General features: G+C 43.0%; 1 protein-coding gene across 2 annotated transcripts in view; it reads right to left on the reverse strand.

Moving 5' to 3' along the window:
* The window catches only part of Scp2 (sterol carrier protein 2, liver), a 101,142-nt gene that overhangs the window by 15,413 nt on the left and 68,449 nt on the right, over nt 1–17,280 (reverse strand). For both annotated transcript variants that reach the window (NM_011327.4, XM_011240477.2), the window contains exons 11-13: nt 15,114–15,221; nt 12,015–12,168; nt 4,644–4,746 (exon numbers count right to left, since the gene is read on the reverse strand). In NM_011327.4, the coding sequence (NP_035457.1) occupies nt 4,644–4,746; nt 12,015–12,168; nt 15,114–15,221 (365 nt within the window). The remainder of the gene's footprint in view (nt 1–4,643; nt 4,747–12,014; nt 12,169–15,113; nt 15,222–17,280) is intronic.

Genomic DNA, 17,280 nt, shown 5'->3' on the forward strand with positions numbered 1-17,280 from the left:
TGGTTTTATGACTACTGTGGACAGAGGCTCTTCTTCTCTTGCTTGGGTCGAGAGTTAGGAGGGAATTGCTGGATCATAAGCTGCTTAACTCCTCGAGGAACTACCAAACTTTCAAAACACCAATACCCCACAACCCTACTAGCATTGAATAGGGGTTCAAATGTCTCTACATCCTCACTACTGATTCGTATCCTCACTACCTTTTATTAGTCAGTTCACTGGTGTGTCAGACTTTTTCTTAAATAGTTCCTTGGTGTTCCAGAAAGCAGTCATGGGTCTTACAGCAAAGTAGCTGTTCTAGTCAGCACCCACTTTCCTCAGTAGTCATCTCCTTTCAGTACTACGGATCAAACTTGAGCCAGGTTTCTTCTGGGGCCAGTGGCCAGTGACTACTTCCAGATACGTCTGCCTCTGCACAGCGCCCCACAAACCAGCCAGAGCAGACACCAATGCGTCCCAGCAGGAAGATCCAGGCAAGCATTAAGAGGTTCTACCGCTTACCTCTCACTGCCTAAGAGATGTAAATTCATGTGCACGTGCTGTTCCTTCTGAAGAACCAACTGACCCTTTTACAAAACCCATACTCTGTGGTCAATACATCATTTCCCTTTGAAACGGGAGTGAAAGTAGGTAAGAGAGCTAAAAAGAGAAAAACACAGTTGCAAAACTGGAGATCATTTCTACCAAGAAGTCTTAAATGCCTCTTGTGGGAGAAAAAGTACTCTCGGAGTGGACTGGAGGCCAGAGAGCAGGTGCTGCTGGGAAGGCAATGGGACAAAAAGGGCTGAATTCTAAGAAGGCCGGTGGAGCACTGCTGAGGAAGACAAAGGTGGAAATGAAACCTCAGCTGGGCTGCCTCCGCAGAGGCAGAAAATGCATTCACTGACAAAGAGCCCAGACTCCCTTTCTAGCGCTCCAAGCACCGAGGAAACTGACGATCGTGGGAAGGAGACACAGACTGGGATAAGGGGGTGAAGGAGTGCAGAACTAAAGTGAGAGCGGAGGCATAGGCTTGCACTGCGAACGGCCAAGTGCAAGCCTGAAACAGCCCCTCTTTGTTAGTCCCAGTAAGGAAGCCCCCCTTGACTATCCCCAGCCGACCCGACTGCAGGGTGGATAATCTACCCAATCTTCCGATGTGACCTCGGACTAAGTCCTCATAGAATTCCTCATTTTACTGCGGACACAATAATGAAAGGCATTCAAAACACAGCCATGGGCTGCCTCCTTCTGACTACGCTGGCAAAGATGGTTATATAATAAGCCAATACAGTTTTAGAGAAGCTATAGAAAAAAAGCAGCTATTCGCTTGAATTGTTAGTAAGTCTGCAGAGCATTATCCTTTCTGGTGGGGTCTGGCTAGTCTAAACTGTAAAATGCACACACTTACTATCCAATTCTGTCCTTTAATTAAACTAGTTAGTATTTAAAGTACAGGAGGAAATTTATAACAGCAACGCTGTATTTGCAAATTTTAGATATAATCTATTATCATAAGAGGCCAATTAAATAAGTTATGGCACATATGTACAAACATGTACAATGTTCTGAAAAACATGTAAAGGACTTATTGACACGGCCATAAAGCATCCAAGTGAAAAGAGAATGAGGTCATCCCCTAAGATGGCAGCCTGGCAGTCCTGCAGCTCCTATCCCAGTGCCGTGCCTGCAGCCATCAGTCTGGTTCTGCTCCAGTCCCAGAAAGGTGTTGATTTTTATGAAAACCCTGGAACACTGGCTAGGCACACTAGTCACAGTGCAGTCAGACGTCAGAAGTCCTCAGCACATGAAATGTGCCCAGTGTTGGCCTGTCCCTCTGTGGCTTTAGCAGGAGTGAAATGCCAGCCTAAAAGCCTTGACTCCTGTTGTTTAGTTCAGCCTATTCTCAGATGTGTGATCTGAATTGTGACTGGGACGGTAACTGTGTCTGGTTTGATCTAAAATCTAAAATCAGTAGTGAGCTCCCAGGAGACTACTGCATTCCAGACAATGAAGTAAATACCTAATCTTGCTACAGGTACCTCTTTTTTATTGTCTTTGTATGGCCTCTTTCTATCAAGAACTAATTATGGGTGTGCTGGAGAGATGGCTTAGCATTTAAGAGTACTGGCTGTTCTTCCAGAGGTCCTTGGTTCAATTCTTGGCACCCATATGGTAGCTCACAACTATCTGTAACTGTAGTCCTATAGATCCAATGGTCTTTTCTGATACACAGACAAACATACAGACAAAACACCCATACACATAAAATAAATAAATAAATCTTTAAAAGAAAAAAGCATACTTGTTCTTAAGAGGGCCTGGGTTCAATTCCCAGCACCTACATGGTAGCTATACACACACACACACACACACACACACACACACACACACACACACAAGCATAACTACAGTTCATGCTGACAAAACACCCATATGCATAAAATAAATCCAAGAAAAAACTTTTTAAAAAATAACTATAGCAGGCTGACAAGATAGCTCAGTGGTTAAGAGCACTGACTTCTCTCCCAAAGGTCCTGAGTTCAATTCCCAGCAACCACATGATGGCTCACAACCATCTGTAATGAGGGCTGATGCCCTCTTCTGGTGCATCTGAAGATAGCTATAGTGTGCTTATATATAATAATAAATCTTTGGCCAGAACAAGCAGGGACTGAGTAAGCAGGGCCAACCGGAGAGAGCAGAAGTCCTAAAATTCAATTCCCAACAATCACATAAAGGCTCACAACCATCTGTACAGCTACAGTGTACTCACATACATCAAATTAATTAATTAATTAATCTTTAAAAAAGCTATAACATAAAAAATAGATTTTAATATATAGTACAATAAACCCAAAATGTATTATATGGTCTTGGCTATGTAAAATTCTAGTTTATACACAAGATAAGGATAACAAATAGAATATTCATGGTAACACTTTAGTGAACTCTAAGTGGTACAATTGGGAAATTTTAACATTTTTCTTTTTTAAAAAGATTTAGTTATTTGTTTTTCCTTATTTTTAATAACATTGTTAATGAATTTAGATATAGTCGATTTTTAATTAATTATTTGCTTACTTTATATGCACTGGTGTTTTGACTGTAAGTATGTCTGTTGGAGGGTGTCAGATTCTAATACGTATGAATTCTGGCTGCACTGCACATGTGCCTAGAGCAGTCAGGAGAGGGCACTGGTTCCCCAGAACTGAAGTTACCAACTGATTTAAGTCACTCTGTGGGTGCTGGAAACCCAACCCAGGTCCTCTCTAAGAGCAGCCAGCACTCAACTGCTGAACCAACTCTGAAGCTACCTAAAAAATTTTTCTTTTCTATGTATCCATATATAATGTGAATTTTAAAAATTAGAATTCTTTTTTGCAACAAAGAAGTAGCCAATTTTAAAAAAGACTGAAAAATGCAAACAAGAAGCTGGCCAAGGTAGTACTGGTTAAGGTAGTGCACTCCTGTAACCCTAGCACAGGCATTGGGGGAGGGGGGGCAGGAGGACGAGGTCATCCTTGGCCACATAGTTAGAAGCCAGCATGAACTATGAGACACGTTTCAAGGGGGAAAAAGCCAATAAATAATTCCATTTTAAAAACAATTCTGAGGAAAAGATGAGGACAAGAGAAACAACAAGAACAAATTTTGCTTAAAAATCCCATTACGAGCTCTTTTCCCCTTCGTCTTCGTCAACATCTTTGCCCTCTTCCCACAATGAACTCCCATGTGGAACTCTTAAAAAAAAAATCCCATTATGAAATCAAATATTTATATGCTAATAAAAAACAGTAATGAAGAATTCTGATGTCAGGTACAGTTAAAGATTCACTTAAACTATCCTCTGGAATGATTTTTAAATGACATCGCTCTAATTCAGAGGAAGTTATAAACCGAGTGTGTTGGCTACACACTTCAGAGCTGAAGCAGAAAGACTGTTGTGAGTCTGTGGCCAGCAGGCAATCTGCCTCAAAAAGGAAAAAAAAAAAGATTGTTATCAAAATAAAGTAGAACTCCTTATATCTGAATTATACCCACAACTGGATATCTTCCTGACAAAGAAGACTGGAATGAAAATGATTTAAAACATTATTTACTATAGTCTTTTTTTTTTTTTTTTTTTGGTTTTTCAAGACAGGGTTTCGCCCTGGCTGTCCTGGAACTCACTTTGTAGACCAGGCTGGCCTTGAACTCTGAAATCCGCCTGCCTCTGCCTCCCAAGTGCTGGGACTAAAGGCGTGCGCCACCATGCCCGGCTTACTATAGTCTTTACATTCAAATATGGAGATGTGTCAGGCAGTGGTGGTACACGCCTTTTACTGCAGTACTCTGGAGGCAGAGGCAGGCAGATCTTTGAGCTCGAAGCCAGTCTGGTCTACAGAGTGAGTTTCACGACAGCCAGGGTTACACAGAGAAACCCTGTCTCAAAAATTAAAACAAAAACAAATAAAAAACAAAACACATCTAGAGATGTGCACATTTTGAAACATAGTCTGACTAGAATTACAAAGTAGCCTCCTCAGACACTCGGGGTTCTGAAACACAAAGTATTTCAGCACATGGTGACATTTCACCTAGTGCACCTTGAGCATTAGGTGAGATCTCCGCCTCCCAGCCCAGGCTCCGGTCTCAGATTGTGTTTAATTTACAGCTCTCACCTCTTCAAGCTTCTTCTCAATCTCCTTAAAGACGAGGTTTGCCTTGAATCCATCCCCTGCAGAGCTGGTGGGAGCAGCTGAAACCTGGTGCGTCCTGAAGGAGCTGTGGAAGGCTCAGTGTCAGTTCTGGGAGTCACAGAGGTACTCAGGTTTGCAACATTTAGGTAACAGTAACTTTCAAAATGCCCAAGAACAGAGATGCTACAACTCTTATCTCAAGAAAATCTTCAGCAAGTACATAAAACAATTACCCAACTCCACCCCACAGCAAATACTAAGTTCTCACTAGGTGAAGCCACCCTCCTGAAACGTATAGCCAAGACCATTAACAAGCAAAAACAAGCAAACAACCAGGCATACAGTTATCTGAAGAAAAAAACCCAAACCCCAGCTAAGTGGCTGCTAGAGAGGGGTCATCTATTGTAAATAGTGGTCACAGTGAGAGTCCCTCTGGGAGGTAATATTTACATTATACCTTCAATTACGAAATGAACCAGCCCTACAAAGAGTTTTGGTGGGAAGCCACCCCAGCCTGAAGGGACCCAAGTATAAAGGTGGAAAAGGAAATGCATGGAGAATAAAAGGAGATACGTGGTGCCTCACACAGGCGCCTCCTGGTCACAGCACAGGAGAAAGGCAGAGGACAGAACTGGGCCTCCCAGTCAGTGGGTTGGGGTTTCTTTTTCAGTTTATTCATTTGTTTGTAGTGCTGGGGATGAAGCCCAGACTCTTGGCACATCAGCCAACACGAGTGTACCCCAGCCTCTGTGGTAGAGCTTAAAGGTTCAGAGTGTAGAACATGTGCTTAGCATCCTTAAGGGTCCCGGGTTAGACCCTCAACACACACACACACACACACACACACACACACACACACACACGCACGCACGCACGCGCGCAGAGAGAGAGAGAGAGAGAGAGAGAGAGAGAGGAACCAACCAGAGTTTCAGTTTTAAATATAATCAAAACACTGGGGCATGATCTAATTTATGTCTTAAAAAAACAAATCTAGCCATCAGCTAAAAATGGGCCTTAAAGAGATAAGGAGAGACCAACTAAGAGTGCAATCACCCAACAATATGAACTAACCAGTACCCCCAGAGCTCCTGTCTCTAGCTGCATTTGTAGCAGAAGATGGCCTAGTCAGCCATCATCGGGAAGACAGGCCCCTTGGTATTGCAAACTTTATATGCCTCAGTACAGGGGAGTGCCAGGGCCAAGAAGTGGGAGTGGGTGGGTAGGGGAGTGGGGAGGGGGGTATGGAGGACTTTTGGGATAGCATTTGAAATGTAAATGAAGAAAAAACTCAAAAAAAAAAAAAAAAAAAAAGAGTGCAAACACCCAAGCCAGAGATAATTTAGGCAATCAGAGCTGAATTACAAGGAAGTGGGTGAGGCAATGGGGCAGGCAAGGCTGGGCTGGAGCAGGCAGGGCTGGGCTGCAGAGTCCCTTTCACCTGCAATAAGAGATGACACACTGATGGTTGTTCCAAGGAGACAACCACTGATGATGACTAGCAACACAGCTCTTAAAGCTCTCAGCCCCTCTTCCATTCACAAGCAATAGGATTCTAAGCAAATGAGCAACTCCATCCCATCGTGCAATGGGAGCAGGGGAAAGAACAGTGCCAATGGCTTTGTGGAACTAAAACAGGAGCCTGTGTAGAAACACCCAGCACTGTGGGGCACTCAGAAATCAGGCAAAGTGTCACAGAAGCCTAGAGCAGAGAAGTCTAGGAGATAAAAGCCAAGTGTGTCAAAGCACTCCCAAAAGGTCAAGTACCCGGGGGTGTGATAACACAGACCTGGTTCTTTTGAACTGTGAACTGAATCCATCTCTGGACTGTGATAGCCAAGAAGGTTTGTTTGGGGTGGGATAAAAACAGAATTGAGTAATCTCTTAAAGAAATGGAGCATTCCTTCTGGGTGTAAGCACAAGACAGTCCCATCCATACATTTTTAAAGATCTTCTCTGATATTTTAAGTGTGTTAAGATGTGCACCAATTTAAGAGCACTGACTGCTCTTCCAGAGGTCCTGAGTTCAAATCCCAGCAATCACATGGTGGCTCACAACCATTCGTAATGAGATCTGATGCCCTCTTCTGGAGTGTCTGAAGACAGCTACAGTGTACTCATACATAAACTAAATTTAAAAAAAAAAAAAGATGTGCAATGATATATCTGGCTGTACCAGCACTTGGGAGGTAGAGGCAGGAGGATTGAAAAATTGAAGATCAGGTGCATAGTGAGTTCATAGCCATCTTGGGCTAAATGAGACCATATCTCAAAACATAAAACAAACCTCCCAAATCACAAAACGTCACCGTCCACACTACTTGTCGCTGTAGTGGTGAGACATGTTTTTAGAACATTGAACAGTTGTCACCACCATGCAGCTCTTCAAGTCTCTTCATCTTATAAACCTGAAACTCTGGAACCAGACAGATGGGTCAAGCAATTGAGGGCACTGGCTGCTCTTCCAGGGGACCCAGGTTCTATTCCCAGAACCCACATGATGGCTCACAATTGTCTGTTAACTGTAGTTCCATGGGATCCAGTTCATTCTGCAGTAGATACATGACATATGCATAAGATAAATAAGTATATAAATCTTAAGGAAAAAAACCTGCCTCGTGTAGTGGCACAGGCCTTTAATCTCAACACTTCAGAGACAGAGGCCAGAGAATCTCTGTGAATTCAAAGCCACCCTAGGCTACCATAGTGAAACCCTGTCGTTCATAGATAGATAGATAAATGATTGATAGATAGACAGACAGACAGACAGATGAATGATTGATAGATAGATAGATAGTTTGGCTTTTAATGATTAATCATCAGTGTGCCCTTTTCCATGCTGGCCACTTCTTGACTCTATCAGGTAAATAACTGGTCCTGGCAACCCGGAGGGTACAAAGTATCCTGACTATGTGGCAGCTCAGACCGATTTCCAAAGGTCAGGTTCTTGCTAGTCTGGTAAAGGTCATCACGCTACAGATTAACCAACTTTTCATCCAGAGCAGGAAAAAATAAACATGAAAAATGCTGTCAATATTTTCTGAGCATCCTTCCTTGCAAGTCACTTGATACATGTCCTGTTTAAAAGAAACTGAATAATAACATAAACTGAGATATATCTCACACACACAAAAAATATTTCTGCTGCTTTCTTTTTGTTTTATCGTTTGCTTTGGTTTGTCAGGCTGAGTTAGCCAGGTTGGTTCCAGTGCTCTTCCCCTCGGCCTCCCAAATTCTTATAATACAGGCACCTGCATACAACAATGCCTAAATTCTTACAACTCTAGATACAAAATTCTAGTAGAAATTAAATTGTAATTGGTTTTTACTTGAATTTGGTAAACACAAGTTTACTGGACTAAATCTACCACCATTAATGCTGGAAAGGGCTTACAGACTAAAGAACATTCTCGTCTGTGTTTGGATTCCCACTAGGTAAGAGGGAAGTTTCACTGTAAGGCCCTCAGCTCTGTATCGGTGGTGTCACAGACTGGGAGTGCAGAGAAGTCATGAAACAGGAACCAGCTAACACCTAGCTTGGTTAGCTGATCACCCACATATCTTCAGAGTTGGTACTTCACGGTATGCGGGGTTTTAGATGGGGAAGCGCTGCTCGGTGCTGGGGCACCTTCCTAGCACACAACCCCCTGGGTTTAATACCCAGCAAGCCAAAGCACCTAGTGTGTTCAAGGCACATACCAAGCCTTCAGAAAGTGGTGGTTGGACTAGGCATGGTGGCTCATGCCTGTAAAACCACTCGGGAGTCAGAAGCAGGTGGATAAGGCCTTCCTGGACTACACTGCAAAACCCCACCGAAACAAAGAAAATGGAGGGAGGGGATCTGGTTGTTAAAGAACTTTTACAACTCAATAACCCAGTTTTTCCGTTACTAAAGGCACTGACAGAGGGACAGTTCTCCAAGGATGACACACAGATTGCGAATAAGCGGGAATAAGAGGAAATGGTGTTCAGAAAATGATTAGCTACTGAGGAGATGTGAACCAAATTGTGAGGTATCACACCCAGGAGGACTGCTCATAAAAGACAGTGAGGTCGAGGGTATGGAGAGGGGAGCTTTCATGCAAATGGGGTAGTATTCAGCCTTTGAAAATAACACGTTCAACCAAAGAAGCCAGTCATGAAAGAATAATGCCATTTGACTTCCTTTATATGAAATATGCAGAGTAGGCAAATCCAGAGACAGGGAGTTTGTGTGCAGTTGTCAAACTACCAGTGGGACAGACTGGAAGTGAAAGCACTTAGGCTATGTGTTGGGGGTTGAGGGGCGGAGGAGAGTGAAAATGTTTTAAAATTATCACCTGTTCTGATTAGAGAGGGTTATGAAATGCATGCAAACACTGGGGAGCAAAGTTCCCAGACAATCAGCAAGTCCCTTTGACCTCAGAGCTGGCAGATGAGCCCATATGACAGGACGGACAACTGGAAGCCTGGGTGTTACAAGAAACCTCTCTGGGATATGATGGGAATGCAATAGATGCCCCTTAACCAAGCTGTGGACTGTGTCAAGGGGTATTTCCCAGGTTATACTAAAAAGTCAAGGTCACTTTTCCCAAACTCCTGAGTGATACCAGAATTCAATAAGACCATTTCAACCACTTAACCAGAGGCCTGAACTAGAGGCACAGCAAAGAAGAAGGGCAAATCCACTGGGGAAGAAATTCACAGTTCGTCCAGCGGCTGCAGGGTAGGGTGGGTGCACTCCAGTAGTTTTCTGAACTCTAAAGTGAATGCTTTCAATATTTCCTAAGTGATGAAAAGGTTAACAGGTAGTGTGATCAAAAACTTAGAAGGCTGCTCTTTCTGGTCACCTCTCCCTCTTTGCCTGGAAAACAACCACCAATAAATAAATAAATAAATAAATAAAACCCCACAAAACAAAAGTGACACCATCTACAAATGGTGCTTAACTAGTTTTCTAAATTCCTGCTCTAACTGCTAAAAACCAGTGGTGAGTATTAACAACACATAAGCCACCTAATATTACCCCTAAGTTTCTACTTAAAAACAAGCTAAACTAATATAATTCACATATGTGTCTCCTGAGAAGGCCTGGCAGTGGCAAGGATGAGCTAGCCAGCAGCCATGTATGGTGGGTGTCTCAGCATCACTTTCCACTAAAGGAAACCAAGACTCCTTGGAGAAATGACGGGGCTAGGCATGGGCCATAGAAAGGACAAGAGGGGCTGCGGACATGGACCCAGATGTGGTTCCCACATCAGGCAGCTTAGAACCACCTATGTAATCCCAGCTTGGGGGGGGGGGGGGGCTGGTGCCTTCACTTACTGCATAGCCAAGCCCAAAAGCACATAAATACTAAAAACTGTAAAAACAAAGTGGAAGAAGAGATTGGAGTAACTTCTCGAGCCAGAAAAGAGAGAAAGGAAGGCCTACACAGACTCGGGGACACAGGGTCACCTTGAGAGGGTCCCCACTGGCCAAACCAGGGGCAGTCACTGCAACAAAATAATTGATACTAAAGGACTGTGATCTCAAGGATAAAATAAGGCCTTGTGACTTCATGCAGTGTATATGAATACACTTAAAGACAGGAAAAGGAGGGAAATTTCTTCCTTAGAGCAGAATATCATCAATGGGAGCTAAAATTAAGAGTGCCTCTATAATTTGCCTTTTTATGATCTCACTGGCAAACTACAGAGGCAGCAAACAGAGCAGGGGTTGCAAGATGGGCAGAGTAAGGGCTGCTGGAAACCTACACAAAGAAATAAAGAGCTGGCTGGGCGAATGCTTTTAATCCCAGGACTTGGGAGGCAGACGCAGGTGGATTCATGAGTTTGAGGCCAGCCTGGTTCACACAGAGTTCCAGGACAGTGTTACATAGTGAGACCCTGTCTCAGCAGAGAGAAAAAGAACCAAAGGACTAGGGAAGCGGGTCATAGAATCATTGTGGACCTCACCTATGGTGGAAATTATACATTGCACCTTTTACATGTGAGAACTTGCAGGCACATACTAAAATGGTGAAGCAAGAAACTCACTGCCTCTAATACAAAGCTAGCCTGGTCTGGTCTAAGGTGTGAGACTGCTTAAAAAAAAAAAAAAAGGCTGTGGACAAACTTCCTAATTTTACTCTAAAGAAAACGAAATATCTATGACAATTATACTGACTGTGTTGGCTTTTCATAGCTTGATTATTTTTCCCCTAAGGGGTTTCATCTCAAGTGTGAACTGCATGGTGTTCCAGGGTCATCAGCATAGAACTGATGAATCAGATTGAGGAAGAAACAAGATGAGCCCTCTAAGGACTGCAAAAGAGCATGGGTATTTGAAAGAAGAAACTCTTAAGTTTAAGATGTTATCTTAATGTTTGAAACAAAAACAAAATTCTGGGCAGAAAAAGAAGAGTGAGACCAGAGAGAGGAAAAACCATCCCGAAGTTTGTAAAAGTTAAAGACTATATAGTAGATAGTGGCCCCTATCCTTTGTAGGACAAACTGTATAAGAAAACGATTAAGTAATCACCAGGAATTTCAAGAGAAAAGGAGCACATTCGTGTTAAAAAGTTACAGGGTGGTTAAAGGAGGAAAGACATAGCTAGCCAAGGATAATCAACTCAGAACACACCAGACCTCCAAACAGACCCTGAGGTGGTTCACTGCGAAAGGCTCATCATGAAAGAGAATAATTAAAGCAAGAGGAAAAAAAGATTTTGTGGACTAAGAAAGATTCTCTGGTGTAAGATAACAGGGGCAAGGAGCCAGTGGAGGGAATGCTAGGAAGATTCAAGAGGGTATACATAGTAGCTAGTACAGGTGGTTGGAAACCACGCACACAGAGGAACGCTGGGCCTTGGAAAAGGAGGAAGAGAACCCGGAGAGGCTGCAAGGAAAACAGGAATCCCAGAAGGCTGGGACAAGAGGTAACGACAGAGGCAGAGACTGCAAAGACAGGAAGCAAGCAAGCCCCTGGAATTCCAACAGCAACGAGGGCTTGATTCAGAAACACATTTTCCAGGTTCCAATGGCACATGTAGTTGGTGGCTTTCTCTGACAGCAGCCAGAAGCCAAGGAGAAAGCCAACTGTGAGAAAGGCAAGCAAAAGGTGACTAGTCTACATTCCGCAGGCTTGTGGGCCAGCACTCCTGGCTTCGCTGCCTCTTTCTGAACAAATTTTCCTAAGGTTGTCTCGGCTTAAAAACTAAGTCTTAACTTTTAAAACCACGTTAACGAAGTTATGTCATACTTTCCCTTAAATGCTTAATATGTGGTTGGGGTTTGGTTTTTGTTGTTGTTGTTGTTGTTTGTTTTTTTTAATATGCAAGCGTCACTTATTGTAAAGCATGAGGACAAAAGTGACAGAACTTAGAATGTCACTTACCTGGCAGCTTCGGGAAAACCCATCCTGTAGAGGGTGACAACCACAGCTCCTCCGAGGCCTAGATTGTGCTGCAGAGCCACCTTTGCCCCGGGAACCTGCCTCTTTCCGGCTTCGCCTCTCAGCTGCCAGCAGAGCTCCGCGCACTGAGCCAGACCTGGCGAGTCGAGCACAGAGCGTCCCGGGCCGCGTTAGAGCGCAGACTCCGCCCACCCGCGCCAGCGAGCCGCTAGTTGGGACTTCCCGCCAAAGCCACGCACGCCTGCAGAGCTTAAAGCCCAAGATTCACAGCTAGTTCCCACGCTAAGAGAATTAGCATTTAAGAAAGACTCGAGTTCAGGAAATCAACACTTGCATTTTCAACCCATTTTTTTCCGGGTGTGTTGAAATGGAAAACACAGTGTCTAGTGGTGCACACTTTTAAACCCTGCACTCAGAAGACAGGCAGGCGGATCTCTTGAGAGTTCAAGGCCAGCCTGGTCTACAGTTTGAGTTCCAGGACAGCCAATGCCACAGCAAGATTCTGTCTCAAATAAATAAATAAATAAAATAAAATAAAAAGTGAAAGAAAATTTTGAGATGGGACATTTTGAAAAAGCAATGAGATCAAATTGAACTCAAGATGCTTGTGATATGAAGTGGGAAAATGAGGTGGGCGTAGGGAATGATCTACAACACTAAAAATATTTGAAGTAGTCATAAGGAATTCTTATTTTATATTTACTTAAAATACATGTAATACATATAAGTGTATTTGCATACATACATATGTATATACACTTTGTTTAAGTGATGCCATACCACTTGGGGTAATAGTGCCCGTTCCAGGAGCCACAGACTATCTAATAAAAAGCCCTGTGCCATGCATGAATTGTTTGGTCCAGGGAGATCAAGCTTGATTTCATCCCAGAAGTCAAAGGTAAGTGTCTATTGCGAAAGATAGCACACACACTTGAACACAGGACTCGAGAAGTCGAGCTGGAACTAATCCAAAAGCCTCCTGGGGCCTAGCTTTCATAGTACCAGAAGGTGCTATGCTATGCAAGCTGGAAGTGGGAGGAGGGCCAGGATCAACAGACCTAATCACCTGTGGTGCCTATGAGCCACAGAAATGATATCTCTACACAGCAAGATATCTCTAAAGGTTCAATAAAGACATGTAGTCCCTCCCACCTCTACCCCTCTGTGTAGCCTTGTCTGTCCTGGAACTAGTTCTGTAGACCAGGCTGGCCTAGAACTCACAGAGATCTGCCTGCCTCCCCAAAGTGCTCAGATTAAAAGCATGCACTACCAGTGCCCAGCTGACCTTTATATCTTGATGGTAAATATACACACTCACACATAATTAAAAATAAACCAAGGTGGGGTTGGGGGGAGACATGCTTTTAACCCCAGCACTCAGGAGGCAGAGGCAGGCAAATCTATGTTTGAGGCCATCTTGATCTACAGAGTGAGTTCCAGAACAGCCAGGGCTACACAGAGAAGCCCTGTCTTGAATAAACAAACAAATGAATAAAATAAATACATAAGTGAAATTAAAATAAATCTTGCAAAAGACTTAAATTAAATATGAGGGTGTGACAACCCTGGAGGGCAGACTCTGGCAAATGGAAGATGCTTCCATCACACCCCTGAGCATCTGTGACAGACTTTCATAGAGAAATGGTTCCATAGAAGAGAGAAATGAATAAATGATATAAATTTATTTTATATCATTTCTTAAATGATAATAAATGAACCAAAGAAGAAACAAAAGAAGAACACAGCAGCAAGGCAGTGCACACACTGCAGCTAGCTGGTGTGCTCAGTCTGTCCGCCTGGCCCAACCCTCATTTATCTTTTTTCTGGAAGACTTTGGTACCCAGGGCCTTCTATATCCTAAACAAGTCAAGCACAGTATCCTACCGTAAAGCAACAGCACCCGTACCCTGACACACTGCCTTCCTTCCTCCTCCCCCAACACAACATCTAGCTCTTCTATTTTCTACTGCATTATAAGCTTATGAAATCTTGAGTGTTTCATTGGTGTCGTTTATTGTTGGTTTTTGGAAACAGCCCTGGCTGTTGTGGAACTCACTCTGTAGACTAGGCTGGCTTCAACTGACTCACAGAGATCCTTCAGCCTCTGTCTCCTGACTGCTGGAATTAAAGATGTGCATCACCAAGCCCCGCTGAAATTTTGAATCTTAAGTAGAAATACAATAAAGTTAACTAATAAGTAGATTGTTAATTATAACTTCTCTATTGTAAAACTGCAAGAACTTAAAATAGTCCACTAATCAATAAGACACGATAAGATAAAGAAGAAACACAATCATCTATACAATACCATCTGTCTTTACAGAAATAAACCACAGAGTTTTACCACTAAGTTACCTTAGAAACTCCAATACAGAAGATGTCAATTTTTTTAGCTAAAGATTTAACAGTCAAAGTGATTAATTTCCAGTGGGCAGTGAAGCCATAGTAAAATTTTAATTTCAGAATTCCTAGTCCAGTTTTCTCGAGAGAAAATGAGTTCCATGCAGTGCTAAGGAGGCATCCAACAACACACAATGTGTTCATCTGGAACCATCTTACCTGGTGACTCTAGTAAGCTCTCTGTTAGGAAACATCTTGTTAGCTAAGTGCACTGCAGCTAACGAGAAATCAAATGACTGCAGTTAAAAAGCATTAAAAACCCGTCACCATCTGAGTTCAAAGAATGCAAGCACACTGAAATCACAGACTTCAGCCACTCATGGTGGCTCACACCTATCATCCCAGCACTTGGGAGGGGCAGGTAGGGGGACTGCTTTAAGTTTAAGGTCGTCCTGAATCATATAGTGATTCATATAGGTCAACCTGGGACTGGGTTGTCTCAGACAATGAAAACAGTGGTCAGAAAGATGGCTCAGCAGATAAAGACATGTGCCACCATGCTGGGTGACCCGAGTTTTATCCCCAGGCTTGCATAAAATTAGAAAGAGAGAGCCAGTTCTCTCACTTGTGTGCCATGGAACATGAATGTGCACATATACGTTCACAAAAACAAAACAAAACAAAACCAAAAAACAACAGATTAGGGCCTAAAGTATAATTCTGACAAGAATGCATTGTCACCTGTTGCGCCCAGTGGGTGTCCCTTTGAGATGAGGCCTCCACTAGGGTTGATGACCCACTTTCCTCCGTAAGTGTTGTCCCCTCTGTCCACCAGGGTTCCACCTTGTCCTGTGGAAGAAAAAGTTAATATTCACAAATGTTAAAATATAACATTGGGCAGATGGCATGATTGTTTAATTCTTCCACATAGCCAAGGATTTCTTAATATAAACATTTCTTAAGCACTTAATTAAGTGTTGCAAATGCTTCTAAGTGTTGAGTAATAATATTGAGACATAAAGGCTTATCTTTCAAGAATGGATTGCATGAAATAAGCACTTGGTAGTTCCTAATAGCCCTGTGGTTTCCAAATTGCCCTGACTGTAACAGAGAGGCAGAAAAGAACTGATGTGGTCAAAATAAATATTCTGTAACATTTTAACTAAAAATTATGGTTTCAAAAGTTTTAATTTTCCAAAATGGCATCTATTTTTTCTCTTGTTTCAGTTGTAAAACTGTGTGATATATATATTTTTTAATTAAAAAAAAAGTACGCTGGCTGTGGTAGTATATGCCTTTAATCTCAGCACGTGGAAGGCAGAGGCAAGCAGATCTCTGAGTTTGAGCCTAGCCTAGCCTACTGAGCAAATCTTAGGATAGCCGGGAAACCCTGTCTTGGAAAGCAAAAATGGGGCTGGAGAGACTGCTCAGTGGTTAAGAGCATTGACTGTTCTTCCCAGAGGTCCTGAGTTCAATTCCCAGCAACCATATGGTGGCTCACAACCATCTGTAATGAGATCTGACACCCTCTTCTGGTATGTCTGAAGACAGCGACACCGACAGTGTACTCACAAATCTAGAAAGAAAGAGAGAGAGAGAGAGAGAGAGAGAGAGAGAGAGAGAGAGAGAGAAAAGAAAAGACAAGACAAGACAAGACAAGACAAGACAAGACAAGACAAGACAAGACAAGACAAGAAAAGACAAAACAAAAAAGCAAGGCTGAGGTGGGTTTCTGGCAGCGGGCATGGGCAAGCACGAGTCCCAGTGCTTGATTCTATCACAACAAAAAACAAAATCCACAGAAGGAAAACAAAACAAACAAATAACAACAAAAATTTCATTTTCGGGCTGGCAAGATGGCTCAGCAGGTAAGAGCACTGACTGCTCTTCCAAAGGTCCTGAGTTCAAATCCCAGCAACCACATGGTGTCTCACAACCACCTGTAATGAGATCTGATGCACTCTTGTGGTACATCTGAAGACAGCTACAGTGTACTTATGTATAATAATAAATAAATCTTTTTTAAAAAATTTCATTTTCATGAAATTAAGGAGATAAAGACCTAAGTTCACTATTGAACCATAAAGGTTAAAAAAAAGAAAAGAAAAGAAAAGAAAGAAAAGAAAAGAGGGGAGGGGAGGGGAGGAGAGGAGAATTGAAGAGGAAAGGAGAGGAGAAGAGAGGAGGAGAGGAGAGGAGAGGAGAGGAGGAGGAGAGGAGGGGAGGGGAGGGGAGGGGAGAAGAGAAGAGAAGAGAAGAGAAGAGAAGAGAAGAGAAGAGAAGAGAAGAGAAGAGAAGAGAAGAGAAGAGAAGAGAAGAGAAGAGAAGAGAAGAGAAGAGGATCCACAGCCATGGGAGAGATGGCACAAGAGCACACCTTTTATCACAGCAGAGGCAGGCAGATCTCTTTGAGTTAGAGGCTAGTCTGCATAGTAGTGAGTTCTAGTCCAGTCAGGGCTATGGAGTGAGACCCTGTCTCAAACCAAAACCCAAACAAAAAAAAACTACAAATTTAATCTCATGTACTTTGTGGCCTCCACATTGCCTGGTAATGATTTGTTCACTGTTTGGGAGTGGTTACAAAGTAAACAAAAGTACGTGGATTATATAAAGTGTTAATCCAGACGCTTTTCTGATGGAACACTAAGATCCGGAAGCCCCAGATGCGATGCCGATGGTCTGAGTGTGGTCCAGATAACAGTATGCTGAGTAGCCACAGCCTCGGAAAGAAGGAAGGAAAAGAGTCTGGGAAGTGGGAACAAGGGAGAGAGCCCCGGAGATGCCACATGGGGCTTTGGACACAGGCCCCTGAGGAAAATGAGTCTGGGGTGCTTGAAAAAGAAGACACTGTAACTGTAGGAGAGGAGGTGCAGGGAAGGAGCTAGGGACCCAAGGTAGATAAAATGAC

Source organism: Mus musculus, chromosome 4, assembly GCF_000001635.26.
Source record: "Mus musculus strain C57BL/6J chromosome 4, GRCm38.p6 C57BL/6J".
NCBI lineage: Eukaryota > Metazoa > Chordata > Mammalia > Rodentia > Muridae > Mus > Mus musculus.